This window comes from Heteronotia binoei, chromosome 5, assembly GCF_032191835.1.
Source record: "Heteronotia binoei isolate CCM8104 ecotype False Entrance Well chromosome 5, APGP_CSIRO_Hbin_v1, whole genome shotgun sequence".
Lineage (NCBI taxonomy): Eukaryota > Metazoa > Chordata > Lepidosauria > Squamata > Gekkonidae > Heteronotia > Heteronotia binoei.
The window spans coordinates 2,914,804-2,937,573 of NC_083227.1; the positions used below are offsets into that span (position 1 = coordinate 2,914,804).

Consider the following 22,770-nt stretch of genomic DNA (forward strand, 5'->3'; position numbering starts at 1 on the left):
TTAAAGATAGCGGCTAAACGTAAAAACTGTGTCGTAATAGGTGATTTTAACTACCCGAAGATTGGGTCAATATGTGTTCTGGTCGAGAGAAAGAGATTGAGTTTCTTGATGCTCTCAATGATTGTGCTATGGAGCAGATAGAAACTGAAAGGAAAGGTATACGGTCAAAACCCTTGGGGAAGCTTGGACACTATTTAAAACTATAATCCTAGAAGCTCAGATAAAATACATACCACAAGTTAGGAAAGGCACAAATAGGCATAAGAAAAGGCCTGCATGGTTTACAAACAAAGTAATGGAAGCTGTAAAAGGTAAGAAGGACTCCTTTAAGCGGTGGAAACCCAGTCCAAGTGAGATTAATAAAAGGGGACACAGGCTGTGGCAAATCAAATGCAAGACTGTGATCAGGCAGGCAAAAAGGGACTATGAGGAGCATATTGCAAAAAACATAAAGACCAACAATAAAAATTTCTTCAAATATATTAGAAGCAGAAAACCAGACAGGGAGGCAGTGGGGCCCTCGGATGACGATGGGGTAAAAAGATTACTACACGAGGATAGGGGAATGGCTGAGAAGCTGAATGCATTTTTTGCCTCCGTCTTCACTGTGGAAGATGAGAACTTTTTGCCCACCCCAGAACCACTATATTTTATATATGCACAGTGTATGTGCATATATAAAAATTTTTGCCACTGTGTGACACAGAGTGTTGGACTGGATGGGCCGTTGGCCTGATCCAACATGGCTTCTCTTATGTTCTTACTAATTATGGAAGGGGTGTTGAAAGACCTGAGTCAGATTGAGGTGACAAAAGAGGAGGTCCTACAACTGATAGACGAAATAAAAATTAATAAGTCACCGGGTCCGGATGGCATACATCCGACAGTTCTGAAAAAACTCAAAGTTTAACTTGTGGATCTTCTAACAAAAATCTGTAATCTTTCATTAAAACCTGCCTCTATTCCTGAGGACTGGAAGGTAGCAAATGTCACCCCCATCTTTAAAAAGGGTTCCAGAGGAGTTCCGGGAAATTACAGGCCAGTCAGTCTGACTTCAATACCGGGAAAGTTGGTAGAAAGCATTATCAAGGACAGAATGAGTAGGTACATTGAAGACCACGGGTTACTGAGGAAGACTCAGCATGGGTTCTGTAAGGGAAGATCTTGCCTCACTAAGCTGTTACATTTCTTTGAGGGGGTGAACAAACATGTAGACAAAGGAGACCCGATAGATGTTGTTTACCTTGACTTCCAGAAAGCTTTTGATAAAGTTCCTCATCAAAGGCTCCTTAGAAAGCTTGAAAGTCATGGAGTAAAAGGACAGGTCCTCTTGTGGATCAAAAACTGGCTGAGTAATAGGAAGCAGAGAGTGAGTATAAATGGGCAGTCTTCGCAGTGGAGGACGGTAAGCAGTGGGGTGCCGCAGGGCTCGGTACTGGGTCCCATGCTCTTTAACTTGTTCATAAATGATTTAGAGTTGGGAGTGAGCAGTGAAGTGGCCAGATTTGCGGATGACACTAAATTGTTCAGGGTGGTGAGAACCAGAGAGGATTGTGAGGAACTCCAAAGGGATCTGTTCAGGCTGGGTGAGTGGGCGTCAACGTGGCAGATGCGGTTCAATGTGGCAGTGCAAAGTAATGCACATTGGGGCCAAGAATCCCAGCTACAAATACAAATTGATGGGTTGTGAACTGGCAGAGACTGACCAAGAAAGAGATCTTGGGGTCGTGGTAGATAACTCACTGAAAATGTCAAGACAGTGTGCGTTTGCAATAAAAAAGGCCAAAGCCATGCTGAGAATTATTAGGAAGGGAATTGAAAACAAATCAGCCAGTATCATAATGCCCCTGTATAAATCGATGGTGCGGTCTCATTTGGAGTACTGTGTGCAGTTCTGGTCGCCGCACCTCAAAAAGGATATTATAGCATTGGAAAAAGTCCAGAAAAGGCAACTAGAATGATTAAAGGGCTGGAACACTTTCCCTATGAAGAAAGGTTGAAACGCTTGGGGCTCTTTAGCTTGGAGAAATGTTGACTGCGGGGTGACATGATAGAGGTTTACAAGATAATGCATGGGATGGAGAAAGTAGAGAAAGAAGTACTTTTCTCCCTTTCTCACAATACAAGAACTCGTGGGCATTCGATGAAATTGCTGAGCAGACAGGTTAAAACGGATAAAAGGAAGTACTTCTTCACCCAAAGGGTGATTAACATATGGAATTTTTGGGGGCCACTGTGTGACACAGAGTGTTGGACTGGATGGACCATTGGCCTGATCTAACATGGCTTCTCTTATGTTCTTAAAATGGAGTCTGCACGCTGAAGCAGGCTTGTAGCTGCGCTGCTTTTAGTAGCCAAGCCAGCCACCCGGAGGACAGATTCTTGGCCTAGGCAACTGCCTACTTCATAGAATCATCGAGTCAGAAGGGACCTCCCAGGTCATTTAGTACTTGGCCTACTCCTATGTGCCAGCCCTGGGTGTTGAAGAATGCAACTGTGACGCAAGATCCTTCCACACTGAGCATTCAAACCCGTGTGTGGATTCTTAGACACTTTTGTAGACTGGAACTCATGCTGGATCTCTTTTATACTCTGTGCATTCCAAATGGTTCTCCTCTGTGTGGATTCTTTGATGCTGCTGAAGATTCTAACTCTGAATGAATTTCTTTCCACCCTATCGAGCATTCGAATGCTTTTGAAGACTGGCTTTCAAACTGAATATCTTCCCATACGCTGAGCATCCAAAATGTGTGTGTTCTTAGATGCTTTTAAAGGAGGTCACTATAACTGAATCTCTGAGCATTCAAATGGTTTCTCTCCTGTCTGCATTCTTCAGTGCAGTTGAAGGCTGGAACTCACATAGAATCTCTTTCCACACTCTGAGCTTTAAAAAGTTTCTCCCTAGTGTGTGTTTTCTGATGCTTTTGAAGATTGGAACTCACACTGAATCTCTTTCCACACTCTGAGCATTCAAAAGGTTTCTCCCCTGTGTGAGTTCTCTGATGCCCCTGAAGAGTGCCACTGCAATTGAATCTCTTTCCACACTCTGAGCATTCAAAAGGTTTCTCCCCTGTGTGGGTTCTCTGATGCCTCTGAAGAGTGCTACTCCTATTGAATCTCTTTCCACACTCTGTGCATTCAAAAGGTTTCTCCCCAGTGTGGGTTCTCTGATGCTGCTGAAGAGTGCCACTCCAACTGAATCTCTTTCCGCACTCGGAGCATTCAAAAGGTTTCTCCCCTGTGTGGGTTCTATGATGCTTTTGAAGATCGCCACTTTGACTGAATCTCTTTCCACACTCTGAGCATTTGAAAGTTTTATCCCCTGTGTGGGTTCTTACATGCTTGTGAAGACTGGAATTCACACTGAATCTTTTTCCACACTCTGAGCATTCAAACGGTTTCTCCCCTGTGTGGGTTCTCTGATGATACTGAAGACTGGAATTCAAACTGAATCTCTTTCCACACTTTGAGCATTCAAACGGTTTCTCCCCTATGTGGGTTCTCTTATGCTGTTGAAGACCATCATTTGCACTGAATCTCTTTCCACACTCTGAGCATTCAAAAGGTTTCTCCCCTGTGTGCGTTTTCTGATGATACTGAAGACCATTATAGGAACTGAATCTCTTGCCGCACTCTGAGCATTCGAATGGTTTCTCCCCTGTGTGGGTTCTTAGATGTTTCTGAAGATTGGAATTCAAACTAAATCTCTTTCGACACTCTGAGCATTCAAACGGTTTCTCCCCTGTGTGAGTTCTCTGATGCCTCTGAAGAGTGCCACTCCTACTGAATCTCTTTCCACACTCTGCGCATTCAAAAGGTTTCTCCCCTGTGTGAATTCTTACATGCTTTTGAAGATTGAAATTCAAACTAAATCTCTTTCCACACTCTGAGCATTCAAACGGTTTCTCCCCTGTGTGGGTTCTTTGATGATACTGAAGACTGGAATTTGCACTAAATCTCTTTCCACATTCTGAGCATTCAAATGGTTTCTCCCCTGTGTGGGTTCTTTGATGATACCGAAGACTGGAATTCGCACTAAATCTCTTCCCGCACTCTGAGCATTCAAACGGTTTCTCTCCTGTGTGGGTTCTCTGATGACACTGAAGTCCATCCTTTCCACTGAATCTCTTTCCACACTCTGAGCATTCAAACGGTTTCTCCCCTGTGTGTCTTCTTAGATGCTTTTGAAGAATGTAACACTGACTGAATCTCTTTCCACACTCTGAGCATTCAAAAGCTTTCTCCCGTGTGTGGGTTCTTAGATGCTTTTGAAGACTGGAATTCACACTGAATCTCTTTCCACAGTCTGAGCATTCAAAAGGTTTCTCACCTGTGTGGGTTCTTAGATGCTTTTGAAAGCTGGAACTCACACTGAATCTCTTTCCACACTCTGAGCATTCGAAAGGTGTCTCCCTTGTGTGGGTTCTTAGATGCCTTTGAAGACTGCCATTCTGACTGAATCTCTTTCCACACTCTGAGCATTCGAAAGGTTTCTCCCCTGTGTGTGTTCTTAGATGCTTTTGAAGACTGCCATTCTGACTGAATCTCTTTCCACACTCTGAGCATTTGAAAGGTTTCTCCCCTGTGTGGGTCCTCTGATGCTGTTTAAGATGGCCACACCGACTGAATCTCTTTTCACACTCTGAGCATTCAAATGGTTTCTCTCCTGTGTGGGTTCGAAGATGCTGCTGAAGATGGCCACACCGACTGAATTTCTTTCCACAAACTGAGCATTCAAAAGGTTTATTCCCTTTGTGGGTTCTTTGATGATATTGAAGATAGCCGCACTGACAGAATGACTTTCCGCACTCTGAGCATTCAAAAGGTTTCTCCCCTGTGTTGGTTCTTTGGTGCTTTTGTAGACTGGAATTCATACTGAACTTCTTATTACGCTCTGAGAATTCAACGTGTTTCTGTACTGTGTGTATTCTTTGGTGTACTAAAAGCTGTGTTCTGTATCTGAAGTACTTTCCACAATAATGGCATCTATATGCCTTCCTTTGACCAGAGAATGTCATTCCATTTTCTGAACAGATGAACAGTTTCATTCCTGAATGAGTCCATTGGTGACGGCTGGAGACAAGGATTTCATGGGACCTGCTTCCTTGGCGAGGAATGGTCTTAACCCTCCTTTTCAGTGTGCTGTTTCCTTCCTGCCTCTGTGGTTCATCTCTGTTCTCGAAGTTTCCTTCAGCCTGTTCAATCTTGGCTTTTTCCAGTGAGAACCCGTGAAATTCCCCAACTGACTCCTCAACATCTCCTGCTGGAATAAAGAGGGAAGTTGAATCATAACTCATGCAAGGAGCCAAGGCATCTACCACAAACTCCTAATTCATGACTATGCATTTTTGACTCCTGAACTGTCTGTCTGCCTTTCCTGGTCAACCTCCTTTAGAGCTTTTTCTACATTCAGCACGGTTGCTGCCAGGGAGCATGAGAGTTGAGAGGGAAGAAGGCACCGTTCTGAAGACAAGGGGAAGGCGCCCTTAGAAGGGACTTCTTCTTCAGTTGGTGAGTGGGTATCCTTTCACGCCAAGGAACCGTCCCTGGGCAGGGAGGGAGGGGGGGGGGTCTTGGCAGTTGGGGATTTGATCCTTAAGCAAGTGGACAGCTAGGTGGCAAAACCGTGTACTGACCGTACACTTGTCGTGTACACTTGCCTGCCGGGTGCGAAGGTAGCGGACATTACGCATGTTGTAGTTAGGCTGATAGACAGTGCTGGGGAGGAGCCTGTGGTCGTGGTGCATGTTGGCACCAACGATGTGGGGAAATGCAGTCGTGAGGTCCTGGAGGAAAAATTTAGGCTGCTAGGCGGGAGACTTAAGGCCAGGATCTCCAAGGTAGCCATCTTAGAAGTGCTACCTGTTCCACGTGCAGGGCAGGAGAGACAGGCACAAATTAGAGATCTCAATGTGTGGATGAGACAATGGTGTAGGGAGGAAGGGTTTAAGTTTGTTAGGCACTGGGATGCTTTCTGCAACAAGCGGGAGCTGTACAAAAGAGACGGTCTCCACTTGTCCCCAGAAGGAACCAGGCTGCTGGTGCTTAAAATAAAAAAGGTGGCAGAGTAGTTTTTAAACTTATTTATTTATTACTTCGCATTTATATCCCGCCCTCTCCGCGAGCGGACTCAGGGCGGCTCACAACATTATAAAAACAGTCAATCCAATAAAACATATAAAACCATAATTTACATATATCAACTTTAAAACCATTCTATAGCGCTATTGGGGGGAACTAAATCTAAATCTTGGGGGAAAGCCGACAGGAGATGAAATGTCTCTGGTTCGGGACAACTCATCTCTTAAGAGATGAAGGGTTGGCTGCTATTTTTCTACCAGGTAACGGATCAGAGATGTCCACTGTGAGGGTGACAAACAGTATGGACTGTCTGCCAGAGTCTCGAGGTGACAGGAGGAAGGTGGCGGGCCTAGCTTGCCGGGGAAATTATAGATGTTTGTATGCAAATGCTAGAAGCGTTCGAAGTAAAATTGGTGAATTGGAATAGCCACCTTCAAGAGGGGTTTAGATAAAAAGAGTCACTGAAGAGGGGTTTAGATAAGAGTCACTCTGAGACTCTTTGAAGTGGAGGGCGGGATATAAATCCAATATCTTCTTCTTCTTCTACCCGCAGCTTGATTGGGTCAATATTCCAGTGCTCCTGGGGAGGGGAAGATATGATGGTGGAAATAGACAGAAATATAAGGGAATGAGACAGAGACAAAATGGTGCTTGGCCACCTTCCAGTCTACTTCCCATCCCAATGGTGGCAGGTAGTGGGGCCAAGAGGAAATGCTCATCTCTGTCATTGGTGTTATGCAACGCCAGGTCCATAAACAATAAGACCTCGACCCTTAGGGAGTTCCTGCTTCGGCAGGACGTGGACCTGGCTTGCGTGACCGAGACCTGGGTGCAGGACGGGGAGACAGTAGCTCTCTCTCAGATGTCCCCCCCGGGTTACTCGGTCTTTCACCAATCACGGATCAGCGGGCGGGGGAGAGGGGTGGCGTTGCTCATACGGGAGGGTTACTCCTTTCGGGCTCTCCCAGCCCCAAAGATTGATGGTATCGAATGTGGCGGTCTGGTGTGGGATGTTGGAGGGGGGTTGGCAGTCTGGCTGATGTATCGTCCGCCTAACGCACCAGCTAGCGCCTTACCATCACTATTGGAGGCAGTGGCGGGCTGGGCGTTGGGGTACCCAGGGCTTATGGTCCTGGGTGACTTCAACGTCCATGGTGACGACACGGCCTCCACTCAGGCGATGGACCTAGTGTCTTCCATGGCGACACTAGGACTCTCTCAATTTGTTACGACTCCCACGCATCAGGCCGGGCACACACTAGACCTGATCTTTGCGTCTGGGATTTTGGTGAACGAAATCGCGGTTGAAGCGGTTCCATGGTCGGATCACCTAGCCCTTAAGGCCCGTGTGGAGACACCGCCCCAACCCTGTATGGGCGGAGAGCCTATTTTGGCTCGCCCTCGGGGCCTGATGGACCCGGAATGGTTCCAAACAGCCCTGAGGGATCCCTGGCCCACTGGCAATTCCCTCGATGACCTGGTGGAAGTCTGGCAAGGCCGGCTGTCCAGGGCTATCGATGAAATTGCACCTCAGCGCCCTCTGCACCCTCGTGTGAGGTTGGCTCCATGGTATACCTTGGAGTTACACCAGCTGAAACAAGGGCTCAGACGACTAGAGAGGCGGTGGAGGCATACTCGGGATGAAGCGACGAGAACATCCTATAGAACGTTTATGAAGTCTTATGAGATGGCAGTTAAGGCTGCAAAGAAAGACTACTTTGCAACCAAGATTGCATCTGCAAATTCGCACCCAGCACAATTGTTTAGAATAACTGGAGACCTCATAACACTGCCACAAGACAAACCAAATGTTAGAGAATTAGAGATTGGCTGTGAGGCATTTGCGAAGCATTTTGCAGATAAAATCTCATCGCTCCACCAAGACCTGCCTATCACATTGGATACAGTAGGTGAAACTGAGGCTCTGTGCCTGTCTTCGGGCTTAGTGCTGGACCACTTCGACCCACTCAGCCTGGAGGAAGTCGACGGAATCCTCTCTGCTGCTCGCCCAATAACATGTGATTTGGACCCTTGCCCCTCTTGGCTGATTAAATCTTGCCAGAGGGAGCTTAAATGTCCTTTACGGGACATCATAAATAGATCCCTCTTAGAGGGGCGTTTTCCAACACCTCTGAAAGAGGCCTTGGTCTGCCCCCTCCTGAAAAAATGTACAGCAGACCCGGCCGAATTGGCAAATTACCGACTGGTGTCTAATTTACCGTTTTTAGGTAAAATTATTGAGAGGGCAGTGGCGTTGCAGCTACAGAGGTTTCTGGATGACGCTTCCATCCTGGACCCGTGCCAGTCTGGTTTCCGGCTGGGCCATGGGACGGAGACAGTGCTGGTCGCCTTGGTAGATGACCTCCAGCGGCAACTGGACCGAGGCGGCATTGCGGTGCTGATGCTGTTAGACCTGTCGGCAGCATTCGATACAGTCAACCATCAGCTACTGACCCGCCACCTCGCCGACATAGGGGTTAGGGGGCTGGCCTTACAATGGCTTTCCTCCTTCCTCTTGGGCCGGGGACAAAGGGTGGCGATTGGGGGCGAGCAGTCCCAGAGGCGCACACTAGATTGTGGGGTGCCTCAGGGAGCAGTTCTCTCCCCGATGTTATTTAACATCTATATGCGCCCCCTTGCCCAGATTGCCCGGAGGTTTGGGCTGAGCTGCCATCAATATGCAGATGACACCCAGCTCTATCTACTAATGGACAGCCGGCCTGACTCCGTCCCAGGGAATCTGGATCAGGCTTTGCAGGCTGTTGCAACGTGGCTTAGGCTGAGTGGGCTGAAGCTGAACCCGACGAAGACAGAGGTCCTTTGTGTGGGTCGGGGCGCTCTGGGGAAGGAAATCTCTCTCCCGGCCTTCGACGGTGCGCCATTGAAAGCAGCGCACCAGGTAAAGAGCTTGGGTGTTTTACTGGAGCCTTCATTATCAATGGCGGCCCAGATAACAGCCACTGCCAAGTCAGCATTCTTCCATCTGAAGAGGGCGAGGCAGTTGGCCCCTTTCCTAGAGGGTCGGGACCTTGCAACAGTGATCCACGCGATGGTCACCTCAAGATTGGACTACTGTAATGCCTTCTACATGGGGCTGCCTTTGTGCCGGACCCGGAGGTTGCAGCTAGTGCAAAACGCGGCGGCCAGGCTGTTGTTAGGACTCCCGAGGTGGGAGCATATACGGCCGGGGCTACGCGGACTGCACTGGCTGCCGATTACATACCGGGTCCAGTACAAAGTGCTGGTCGTTACCTTTAAAGCCCTATATGGCCGAGGACTGGCCTACCTAAGGGACCGTCTTTCCCCATATGAGCCCCAGAGAGCACTGAGGTCAGCAGGGAAAAATAAACTGACCATCCCTGGGCCGAAAGAGGCTAAACTTCAGAACACTCGTGCACGGGCCTTTTCAATCGCGGCCCCATCCCTATGGAATCAGCTCCCTGAGGAGGTGCGAGCCCTGCGAAGCCTTGATCAGTTCCGCAGGGCCTGCAAGACCACCCTCTTCAAGCTGGCGTACACGGACTGCTGAGTTGTGGTTGTTTAATAAAGGGACCCGCCAATATAGTTGTTTAAGGACCTGTGTTACTATATACACTGACAGAGATAGCATCGGAAATACCATTGCCACTGTCAGATTAAGTTAAATTTTAATTATGTACTGACTGGTTTTTAAATAATGTTAATTTTAAAGTTTGATATTTATTGTATTGTATGTTTACGAATGTTGTTAGCCGCCCTGAGCCTGCCTAGGCGGGGAGGGCGGGATATAAATAAATTTATTATTATTATTATTATTATTATTATTATTATTATTATTATTATTATTATTATTATTATTATTATTATTATTATTATTATTATTATTATATGTGTTCTGGTTGAGGGAAAGAGATTGAGTTTCTAGACACTCTCAATGACAGTGCTATGGAGCAGATGGTCACAGAATCCACCAGGCGTGGGGAAATCCTGGATTTGGTCCTAAGTAATTCCCAAGACCTGGTGAGAGATGTAATAGTGATTGCACCGCTTTGGAGCTGTGACGATAACGTTATTGATTTCACCATTTCTATAAATAGGGAGCTGCCTCAAAAGACCAGTACAATTAACTTTAACTTTAAAAGGGGTAAATTCTCTGAGATGAGGAGGCATGTGAGGAGGAAACTGAAAGGAAAGTCAATGCAGTCAAAACCCTTGGGGAAGCTTGGAGGGTATTTAAAACTACAATCCTAGAAGCTCAGATAAAATATATGCCACAAGTTAGGAAAGGCACAAACAGGTATAAGAAAATTCCTGCATGGTTAACAAACAAAGTAACAGAAGTTGTAAAAGGTAAGAAGGATTCCTTTAAGCAGTGGAAAGCTAGTCCAAGTGAGATTAATAAAAGGGAACACAGGCTGTGGCAAGACAAATGCAAGACTGTGATCAGTCTTTAACTTGGAGAAATGTCGACTGCAGGGTGACATGACACAGGCAAAAAGGGACCATGAGAAGCATATTGCAAAAAACATAAAGACCAGCAATCAAAATTTCCTTAGAAGCAGGAAACCAGCCAGGGAGGCAGTGGGGCCCTTGGATGACCATGGGGTCAAAGGATTACTGAAGGAGGATAGGGAAATGGCTGAGACGCTGAATGCATTTTTTGCCTCCGCCTTCAGTGTGGAAGATGAGAAGCATTTGCCCACTCCAGAACCGCTAATTTTGGAAGGGGTGTTGAAAGACCTGAGTCAGGTTGAGCTCAAGAGAGGAGCTTCTACAACTGATAGATGAATTAAAAACTAATAAGTCACCAGGTCCGGATGGCATACATCCAAGAGTTCTGAAAGAACTCAAAGGTGAACTTCTGGATCTCCTGACAAAAATGTATAATCTTTCATTGAAATCTGCCTCCATTCCTGAGGGACTGGAAGGTAGCAAATGTCACCCCCATCTTTAAAAAGGGTTCCAGAGGAGATCCGGGAAATTACAGGCCAGTCAGTCTGACTTCAATACCGGAAAAGTTGGTAGAAACCATTATCAAGGACAGAATGAGTAGGCACATTGATGAACACAAGTTATTGAGGAAGACTCAGCATGGGTTCTGTAAGGGAAGATCTTGCCTCCCCAAAAGGCATATAAGAGACAATATTAGAACTGTTGTAAATATTGTAGAATACTATGAAAGAAATTCAGGAAAAGAAGTAGCATTATTCTTTGTGGATGCCGAGACAGCATTTGATAATTTAAATTGGGACTTTATGTTTGCAGTAATGGAAAACATGGAGTTGGGGGGAAACTTTATAAGGATGATAAAAGCAATTTATACTGAACAACGTGCAAGGTTATGTATAAATGCAGATCTTACAGAAGATATGATACTTGGCAAAGGTACAAGACAAGGCTGTCCGCTTTCCCCACTGTTGTTTATAATGACTCTTGAAATTTTATTGATGCAAATGCAGGAAGACAAAGATATAGACGGATTAAAAATAAAAGGATTTACTTATAAATATAGAGCATTTGCAGATGACATAATGTTTATACATGAAAATCCCATACGTTACACCTTTGTTGCTAGCTAAAATACAAGAATATGGAGAATTGGCGGGATTTTATATTAATAAAGATAAATCAAAATTTCTATGTAAAAACATGCAAGTAAAGAGCCAGTTTGGTGTAGTGGTTAAGTGTGCGGACTCTTATCTGGGAGAACCGGGTTTGATTCCCCACTCCTCCACTTGCACCTGCTAGCATGGTCTTGGGTCAGCCATAGCCCTGGCAGAGGTTGTCCTTGAAAGGGCAGCTGCTGTGAGAGCCCTCTCCAGCCCCACCCACCTCACAGGGTGTCTGTTGTCGGGGAGGAAGGTAAAGGAGATTGTGAGCCGCTCTGAGACTCTTCGGAGTGGAGGGTGGGATATAAATCCAATATCTTCATCTTCTTAAATAAACAAAAGAAACTGCAGAAGCTAACGGGTTGTGAAGTCACCTCTAAAGTAAAATATTTGGGTGTGGAGATAACAATGAAGAATATTGACTTGTTTAAAAAATAACTATGAGAAGCTATTTTTATTTATTTATTTATTTATTTATTCGGGATTTATATCCCGCCCTTCCCACGAATGGCTCAGGGCGGCTTCCAACAGTTAATCGAACATGAAATTTAAACAATTTTAAGTATAAAAACAATTACATATTTAAAACAGTTAAAACCTTAAAAACCAGTAACATTTCAATTTCATATAAACAGATCGCTGGCCAGTTACATCAAGTTGTTATCCTAGCTAGGTATAGGCTAGCTGGAAGAGGGTCGTCTTACAGGCCCTGCGGAACTGAGCCAAGTCCCGCAGGACCCTCACCTCTTCCGGCAGCTGATTCCACCATGTGGGGGCCATAACGGAGAAAGCCCTTTCTCTGGTAACTTTCAAACGGGCTTCTTTTGGCCCGGGGATAGTGAGGAGATTTTGTGTTCCTATGGCGTAAAATGGATGAAGATATGATAAAATGGAATAAACTTAATTTGTCATTGCTGGGCAGAACAGCTGCAATCAAAATGAATATTTTGCCAAGAATAATGTATTTGTTTCAAACTATTTCAATTGTGAAAGACAGTAAAGCTATTGCTATTGGAGCCTTCCTTAAAGATGGAGGCTCAGATAGCAGCCGCTGCCAAGTCCGCATTTTTTCATCTTAGGCGGGCAAGGCAGTTGGCCCCCTTCTTGGAGCGCGACGACCTAGCAACAGTGATCCATGCTACGGTCACCTCGAGGTTAGACTACTGCAATGCCCTCTACATGGGGCTGCCCCTGTCCCGAACTCGGAAATTGCAGCTGGTGCAGAACGCCGCGGCCCGGCTGTTATTGGGTCTCCCAAAGTGGGGACACATTCAGCCGGGTCTTTGGACCCTGCACTGGCTTCCAGTGATATACCGAGTCCTGTACAAGGTGCTGGTCATCACCTTTAAAGCCCTATATGGCTTGGGACCTGTCTACCTGAAGGACCGTCTTTCCCCGCATGTTCCCCAGAGAGTACTGAGGTCGGGAACACAAAATCTCCTTACTGTCCCTGGGCCGAAAGAAGCCCGCTTGAAATCCACCAGAGAAAGGGCTTTCTCTGTTATGGCCCCTACATGGTGGAATCAGCTGCCAGAGGAGGTGAGGGCCCTGCGGGACCTTGTTCAGTTCCGCAGGGCCTGTAAGACGACCCTCTTCCGGCTAGCCCATACTTAGCTTGAGAACCTAATGCAACTTGCCAGATTTCCTTTATATATACTTGAATATTTATTAATTGTTAGAGTTTTATCTGTTTTAATTGTTTATTCCCTCACATGTTTAAATATTGTTATTGTTATGTGGGATCTATTGTTGGAAGCCGCCCTGAGCCACTCGTGGGAAGGGCGGGATATAAATTCTAAATAAATAAATAAATAAAATAAACAATTTAATAGATGGCAAAGAAAAATCTCAGAGTTTGTGTGGGCTGGGAAGAAACCAAGGATTAAAATGAAAATTTTAACAGATGCAAAGGAGAGAGGAGGATTTCAATTACCAGATTTAAAATTATATCATGAAGCAGTTTAGTATGGATAAAAGAATGGGTGATGCTGTTAAATAAAAAACTTTTAGCATTGAAAGGTCATGGAAATAAATTTGGGTGGCATGCTTATGTGTATTATGGGAAAAAAAGATGGATGGTTTTTTCTCTCACCATTATATAAGAAATAATCTGTTAAATAAGTGCGTGAAATATAAGAAATATGGCGATGAGAGGAAACCATTATGGATTGTGCCAGCAGAAGTAATAAAAATAACAGCTGAGACAGATGAAGAAAAGCGGTTGCCATATAATCAACTATTAAAAATACAAAGCGGCAAAGTAGAATTGAAAACTGCTGAAGAATTGAATAATAAATATGACTGGTTCCAAATGCAACAAATAAAAAGCTTGGTGGAAAATGATATTAAAACTGAAGGAATAAGAAAAGAGCAAACAGAAATGGAGAAAGTTCTGCTTGGAGATAATGAAAAATTAATTTCAAAATTATATAAATTACTTTTAAAATGGTCTACGGAAGATGAAGTAGTGAAATCTCAAAATGATTGTGGGCAATTAATGTAAATAAAGAAATACAGATGGAAACTTGGGAATATTTGTGGAAGAATTCTATTAAGCTCTCGACATGTCACAGTATTAAAGAGAACTGTTTTAAAATGTATAGATTATATATGACTCCTAAAAAGTTGGCAAAAATGAACAATAAAATGCCAGATAGATGTTGGAAATGTAAAAATCATGAAGGTTCTTTTTACCATATGTGGTGGACTTGTGAAAAAGCAAAAAATTATTGGCAGATGATTCAACAAGAAATTTCTAGGATCTTGGGATTTGAATTTAAGAAAGTTGCAGAGACTTTTCTGTTGGGATTACAAATGAAAAAATTTCCAAAAGAAGATAGAACTATAATTTGGTACTTGCTTTCAGCTGCTAGAACATTGTATGCGCAGTTGTGGAAGCAAGAAAAAATACCAGAGAAATGGGACTGGATTGTAAAAGTTATGACATGGAGTGAAACGGAAAAGTTAACAAGAACTTTAAAAGACTATGATTTGGAACTTTTTAAGAAGGAGTGGAAAAGGTTTAGAGGATATGTAGAAAAAGAGTGGAAAATAAAAGGACATTGGACAATTTTTGATAATGATTAGGGATTAGAGGGAGGATATTAACTTTTGTTTTTATTAGTTGAGAGTACCTTTAAATGTTAGTATTTTGAGTAAATAACACTGGCGGGGGTCAAGTAACGGGGATGGTTAGAAAGTAATATATGGGATAGATAAAAAGAAGTTATTAATGATGCAAGAAATAGATATTGTTACCATATGTTACCAAATAAAATTGTTTTAACACTGATAAAGTTCCTCATCAAAGGCTCCTTAGTAAGCTTGAGAGTCATGGAGTAAAAGGACAGGTCCTCTTGTGGATCTCATTTATGCAGCTCCTTAAAGACCAAATGAATTGTTTTATGCTGACATCTAATGATCTGAGGGAAGAAGATCTGACAGTTAATGAAGCTATAAATCTACAAGGGTCCAGTACTAAAGAGAGTGTATTGATGGCAGTGAAAGTGGAAGGGGAAAGTGATATTTTGCAAAACAAAGGAAAAGTAAGATAGTCTCTTGTGACACACTTTCAAAACTAGACCGGAAATCAAGATGTAGTGAAATCAAGCTGAGAGTGAAAAATGGTGATGAATTCTTCTCCTTGTGGTTTTTGGGCAGGCCATGTTGAGAAGAGAAAAGCTGCACTCCAGTCAACATATTTAGGGTTAGAAAGCCTTTCAAAAAAAGGATTTTGGATTTTTTTTTCTGCTTTGGTGAATGGCTGAACAAGGAACTCTGACTGAAGTGAAATCAAAAGATATCAGAAGTGATATCAAAAGATAAACTGTGATTAAATGGGCTGCCTTGGATGCAATATGGGTGCAGAAATCAAAGGAACTTAAAAGTTTTTAATCTTTGGGTAGAAGGACTCTGGAATCTGGGTTCTTTTTTTTCCCTTGTGAATAAATAAACATGTAACCATTAATAATGAACAGATGTTAAACTTTAAAAGAATAAGGGAGATCTTGAAGAAGTAATGTTAATGAGTGTAGTTAACATATTTCTCTATATAGTAGATGTATTGACAGTTTGTCTATTTAGTGAGACTGCTTATAATGATGTAAGAATAGGAACAAAGGTTGAAAAGGCAGATAGCATAATTGCTGTGGAATCTGGTAGACTTGGTAATTTGGCAGACTTGCTTTTAATATGTTATCAGGAGAAATAGTTTAGATGGAGATAGATAAATTTAGTTGTATTTTATGTAATTTGCTAAGGAAAAAGAAATTATTTTTATGTGCTTCTTTTAATAAGGATTCTGCTAAATCAACAACTTAATTTGTGCTTATTATAGGCTTAAGTTAAATTAGATAAACTTGGCATTGAGACAGTTTTGAAAGAAAAAAGCTTTTTTCTTAACTGGTTATATTTAATTTGTGATTAAGAAGAACTGTTTAGATTTACATTGCTTTACTAATTGATTAAAAGAAATTATTCCTTTTTTATTCTGGTAAAGGAAGAAAGGAAGGTAATATTTAAGGAGATTTTTATACTTGTACGTAGAATGATTTGAGCATTTTATTGGGAGGTGGAATTATAATTGATATATTTGTACTGGTTTCTGTTTCTGTTTTTCCCATTCTGTCAAGGCCCCTTTCCCCCACTTTTTTATGTATCTTCTGCAATGCTTCTTTTTTTGTAGTTTAAATCAATAAAACTTAAAAAAAAATAAAAAAATAAAAGTCCTCTTGTGGATCAAAAACTGATTAATTAATAGGAAGCAGAGAGTGAGTATAAATGGGCAATCTTCGCAGTGGAAGACAGTAAGCAGTGGGGTGCCGCAGGGCTCAGTACTGGGTCCCATGCTCTTTAACTTGTTCATAAATGATTTGGAGTTTAGAGTAAGCAGTGAAGTGGCTAAGTTTGCAGATGACACTAAATTGTTCAGGGTGGTGAGAACCAGAGAGGATTGTGAGGAACTCCAAAGGGATCTGTTGAGGCTGGGTGAGTGGGCGTCAACTTGGCAGATGAAGTTCAATGTGGCCAAGTGCAAAGTAATGCACATTGGGGCCAAAAATCCCAGCTACAAATAGCTGAAAAATATATGCGCAACGGGACAAAAAAATTATATGCTGCCTTCATTGACTTGAAGGGAGCATTTGATTCAATAGAGGTGTTCAAAGCTAAAACGCTAGCGCAAATTCTCTATGGTATCCCTATATGGATCTCAGCATTTAGCAGGAAAGTGGAGGGCATTAAAGTCTCATTCTTTAAACAAATTCTTGGTATGCCAAAATGTGTGTCCTGCTTTGCTCTCCGCTCTGAAGTGGGTCAGTCTTTGGTGGAGACAAAAGCCTGAATTGCAGTGTTTAAATTCTGGCTCAAAATTCACTTTAGAACAGATTCTAACAGCCTTCTTGATTGTATGAAAAGAGACCCATATATTTCATCCTGGACTGCAGTGCTTATGTCCAAACTTAACCAGTTGGGGATAGAGGTTGATGATTTTTTTACTTCTGATGAGTCATATATCTTCAGATGTATTAAATTGAGACTGTGGGAGTTGGAGGAAACGAAACTACGGCCAACAGACCCTTATATTTGCTCCCCAGCCTCCTTAGGTCTTTATGCTTTCTGCGGCAAAATGCCACATTATCTATCAGACTTAAACATTCCAAGTCATCGCAGGGCAGTTATGTTGGCTAGACTAAATGCGTTTCCCTCCAAAGTTTTACAAGGGAGACCCTTTAGGCGACAGACTCTGTTCCTATGGAGCGAATATTCCCGACTCAATTCAGCATATTTTGCTTGATTGTTCCTTTTATCATCATCTCCGTAAAGATTTATTTTGCAAGCTTTCTTTCTCCCCAGATTTGTCTATTTTGCCACCCTGTTATTATTTATTGAACGATATTGAGGGGGAGGTTAGCGGGGCTGTGGCAAAACTTTTGGCTGACATCCTTAAATTTAAATCTGACCATGTATGAATGCATCTGTCAGCTCGGTTTCGTTTTGATTTTATCTCCAATGTTCAAATATTTACATTATGTGTATTTTTATTTGCAACTGTTATGCCATTAAAGGTTTGGTATGGTATGTGGAATTCACTGCCACAGGACCTGGTGGTGGCTACAAGAATAGCCAGCTTCAAGAGGGGATTGGATAAAAATATGGAGCAGAGGTCCATCAGTGGCTATTAGCCACTTCATATTATTGGAACTGTATGGGGCAGTGATGCTCTGTATTCTTGGTGCTTGGGGGGGGGCAAAGTGGAAGGGCTTCTAGCCCCACTTGTGAACCTCCTTTTTTTGGCCACAGTGTGACACAGAGTGTTGGACTGGATGGGCCATTGGCCTGATCCAACAGGGCTTCTCTTATCTTCTTTGTCTGTCTTCACCTCAGGTCACTGCACCCCCCCCTGCCTCTCCTGCTGGCCACGACAAGGACCACAGTGGCCCCTGGACCAGCCCGGTGTGTTGCCTCATCTCAGAGCCCACTCAGCTCCTGGAGTCCTCCAGAGGGGGGGAGTACAGCACCAAGCCTCACAAGGAGCTATCGCTTTTCCATATCTTGATTCACACATCATCACAATGGCAGCAATTCGCACCTTTGAAAGATCCTTACCCAGAGAGGCCACATTCCCGTAGTTCTCCAGCATGACTTCCCTGTAGAGACCTCTTTGGTCTGGATCCAGCAGGGCCCACTCAGCCTCGGTGAAAAACACAGCCACCTCCTCGAAGGAAAAAGGACCCTGAAAGAAAAAGCAGGTTTCCTCATCAGAGATTGTCCCAGTCAAGACTGTGCTCTGGACAGGGGCATTCTGGGCTGGTGCAGGATGTAGAGCTTGTCAGGGGGGTAAAGGGAGCGGCCTTCAGAGCCCCTCTCGCTCAGACACATGAGCAGCAACTGCAGGAGCAAAAGCCCCCCTGAGGAAGAGGGGGGAACTCAGGCAGTCCCCTGCTCATCTCCCCTACCTGGACTGCAGGGGCAGCAGTCGTTTCCTCTCCTCCACAAAGACTCAGCACCGTCTCTTCACTGCCTGTGAGGGAGAGAATGTTGGAATAAAGGGTGTTAGCAGAGACTTCATATTTTCTTTGCGTGTTCGAATCCTACATCATGCACCCCTGTGCCCAAGGCTGTGAAATCCTGCACTGGGTATACTTTAAAAAATGTGTAACAATTTTGAGTAAACTTGAGGGAGAGGTAAGGAGAAGCCTCAGGGAGAGGTGGGGTATAATCACTGCCAACACATTTCCAGTTTGGTGTAGTGGTTAAGTGTGCAGACCCTTATCTGGGAGAACCGGGTTTGATTCCACACTCTTCCACTTGCAGTTGCTGGAATGGTCTTGGGTCAGCCATAGCTCTTGCAGAGTTGTCCTTGAAAGGGTTGTCAGAGCTCTTTCAGCCCCACCCGGTTCACAGGATATTTGTTGTAGGGGGGTAAGGTAAAGGAGATTGTAAACCGCTCTGAGACTCAGACTGATGGGTGGGGTATAAATCCAATATCTTCTTCTTCTCCTTCTCCTTCCTTCTTCAACACTTGAGGTTTATCCTGTGAATTCCAGAGCTGAAAACTGTGACAGCATCTTGGCTTGATAAGACCAAAGGCCCAGAAACGCCATTGTCTGGGTGCCTGGGCCCTCCAATGTCCCTTTGTGTTTAGGCTTCCGTGTAAAGCAGGGAGTGGGGGACGGTTGGGAGAAATAAAGGCAAAGATACATCACAATCACATCTGTTCAAACCCCAAAAAATTATCTTAGCACATCTGAAATCTAGAGGATAATATTTAGGGGTTTCTTGAGTGTCTGCTGACCCTCTGATGTCATATCTCAATGTTCAACGGGATGAGATGTCACATCTACCCCTTGCCCTGCCCCCAAAGCTCCCAGGGGCGAGAGGTCAACTTTTCTTTTTTAAGCTGCCTTAAATCCCTCTAATGGAAGGTACGTTACATGGGAATATTTCAGTTAACCTGAGGAATTCACTGCTTCAGGAAGAGGGGGTGGCTACAAGCACAGACAGCTTCAAGAGGGGACTGGATAAACATATGAAGCAGAGGTCCATGAGTCCCCTTCAGCTACTACGTGCAAATGGAACCTTGTGTGCCATGCAAAAGTATTTCCTTTTTCTCCTGTCCTGAACCTTTGTCATGATCTGAGGCCTAGTGCGGCCTAGAGGACAGGGGGAAGCCTGCCTAGGAGTTGCTAGTGGGCATACATCTCCCAGAGGTCTCCCGGGATCCTTTCTCTCTCTGATTGGGTGACAGAATTTTGGAGGAAAAACTAGCCCAGAGGCAGTGTGCCCTCAAAGCTGAGTTAGTGTGAGCTGGCTCACAGTTTTTTAGCCTCTTGCTCTCACATTTTTGTCTTAGCTCAGGAAAAATGGCTCCAGAGAAAACTGATTATACAGTAACTCGCAACTTTAATGCTGGTAGCTCATGGAGTAGAATTTTTGCTCAAAAGACTCCACAGATGAGTGTGAACAAAACCCCCTAATTTTGCGTATATATGGACATCGTGATCACCAGATGGTTGCCAGGATGCCTGGAGTTGCACCTCACACACATCTACACTTTGACCAAGCCGTTTCCTTATAGGCCCAGCTGTATGTTGTGGGTTTCATCTTTACTGCAGCCCTTCTCCCAATGGTCCTAGCATGGGCAAAACAACCTCCCAGCCTCCCCGTGTGCGCAACTCCCTGGTCTTCGCAGTGAAAGAGGTCGCGCCACTGTGAGCTGTCCAGTCAATCTGTCTTTCTTCTCTCTGTTAATGGAAGCCATTGCTAAGGCGAACATCACCACTTTTTCCCATTCACTGTTGCACTAAGTCTTTACCACCCACCGATTGTTTGAGCACTAGAAATAAACTGCTGTTGTTGTTGTTAGGTTGCCTGAGTCCTCACGTCTCCTTGGTCATGGCTAAAAGGTTTTGCTAAGAAGGAAGATTCAGGGGTTGGGGGGGTACTCTGGGCCCCCCCAGAAAGACCCTGACTAGAGCAGTGGCAGCCTGTAGAAGGCCCTTCCTGGTCCCCTGCTGAGTCACAGCCTTCTATCCAACAACTTCACAATGGGCACAAATCTGGGCACAAGGCACCCTTACCGTGTGAGAGGGCCTCTTGGGCACGCTCCAGGGCCTGCGCCTTCTGGTCTTCCTCCAAAGGAGACCCTTCCTCCTCAGAGACCTCCGCTTCCATCTTCACAGATGGTCCCCACATCTGGAACAGCAGGAAGAGAGACAGGGAAGAGCAGGAAGGCTAAAGACCAAGGAAGCAAAACATGCTCCATTCGAACAATTCTTCCTTTTTGGGATGGCCTGCACCTAACTGAAGGATTGATAATTTGCCTTAAGTGATTCCACCATAGTATTTACACCTAATAGAGTAGCACTAGGATTGTTAATTTTAATTGGAATGTTTTAAATGAATGTGATTTTAAAACCTGTTGTATAATTTATTGTATGCATCGATGCTGTTAGCCGCCCTGAGCCTGCTCCAGCAGGGAGGGCAGGATATATATAAGATCTCTCTCTCGGCTTGGCTTCGCGAACGAAGATTTAAGAAGGGTGCAATAGTCCACGTTTGCTGCAGGCTCGCTGGTGGCTGACAAGACCAATATGGGACAGGCAGGTCCGGCCACAGCGGCTGCAGGGAAAAGTCTGATTTAGGGTTGGTCCTGTAGCAGTGCGATTCTTCCTCAATCTCCTTTTGTCCTCAAGACCAGCTATGCGTGCGTTCTCAAAGGAAGAGACAGCCTGGTGGATGGTGTGCCTCCATGCTTTGCGATCTGAGGCTAGGTCAGACCACTGGTGATGGTTGATGTGACTTGACTATGAAGAGGGAGAGGGGAATATATATAAGATATATTATTATTATTACATTATTATTATTCCCCATCCCTGCATACATCAACAGAGCTGCAAGAATCAGGGATCTGGTTTTCTATCAACCCTGGGGAAGTGCCTGGAGGGATGCGTATAAGGTGAAAGGTCACAACTTGAAAGGATGGTATGAAGCTCCCTCACCTGTTCTGCCTGCCTCTTCTCCTCTGCCTGGTTCAGGAGGAAACCTTCGGCCAGGGCCACCGCCTGGGAACTGGTCTCCGGACCACATCCTCTGACCCAGCCCTGCATTTTCTGGGGCAGGAGAGTCAGGAACTGCTCCAGGATCACCAGGTCCACGATCTGCTTCTTGGTGTGTTTCTCCGGCTCCAGCCACTGGCTGCAAAGTCCATGGAGCTGGCTGCAAACCTCTCGGGGCCCATCAGAGTCATGGTAGCTGAATTGCCGGAAACGCTGACGATATTCCTCTGACATCGCCGTGACCTGATAACAGACCTCTGGCTCAGGGCTTTCCCAGAATCCAACACCACTCCCAGCTAGGATAGGTTTGGGGCTTTTGCTTTCTCTCTTGCCCGTTCCAGATCCTTCTGGGTCCTGCTCTTCCATCTCCTTTCCCTTCACTTGGGTTACTTCCAGCTGTGGGAAAAATGCTTTTATTCACTTGACTATGAAGAGGGAGAGGGGAATATATCAAAAAGGCAGAAAGGAACCGAAAGAAGATGGAGCTACATCACCGACCCTGGTCAAGACACACCCAGGACTGCCCTCCTGGATCAGAAGGAAAGTCCTTCTCATGGTTTGCAAATCAGGATTCATGTCATTAACTATCGTAGACATCTCCTGGGGAGGCCCAAAGTCTCCGGGTCCTGATGGCAAACACCCAAGAGTTTCTAAAGTATGTGAGATACTTGATCTATGAACCTGTGTATGTGACCTGTTTTAAAAAAGGGATCCAGAGGGGAACCAGGAAATTACAGGCCGGTCATCCCAATATCTGTCCCAGGCATATTAGCAGAATCTGTAATCAAAGACAGAATTAATTGTCAGACACACAGAAGGACAAAGCCTGCTGAGGGAAAATCAGCACGGCTTCTGCACGGGGAAGTCCTGCCACAACAGAGAGTGGGCAAAAAGGAATTTTGCTTCCTTCCCCAACTAGAAATTGAAGGCATCCAATATAGGTGATGGGCAGAAGGTTCAAAGCACAGAGACCGATTAAAATGTGGAATTTGCCACCAGAGGGTGTAGTCATGGCCACCACAGGAATAAACAGCTTTCAAAGA

At 44.6% G+C, this 22,770-nt stretch overlaps 2 protein-coding genes across 2 annotated transcripts in view; one reads left to right on the top strand and one right to left on the bottom strand.

The window, feature by feature from the left end:
- The window catches only part of LOC132571389 (zinc finger protein 850-like), a gene marked incomplete at its 3' end in the record, with an annotated part of 552,489 nt that overhangs the window by 388,446 nt on the left and 141,273 nt on the right, over window positions 1–22,770 (top strand). The window lies entirely within an intron of this gene.
- LOC132570881 (zinc finger protein 345-like) lies at window positions 2,856–21,961 on the bottom strand. Its single transcript, XM_060237520.1, has 6 exons — window positions 21,896–21,961; window positions 20,750–20,864; window positions 18,626–18,690; window positions 18,280–18,387; window positions 5,642–5,660; window positions 2,856–5,263 (listed from the first exon to the last, which is right to left on the bottom strand). The coding sequence occupies exons 1-6, from the start codon at window positions 21,959–21,961 to the stop codon at window positions 2,856–2,858; spliced, it is 2,781 nt and encodes a 926-aa protein (XP_060093503.1).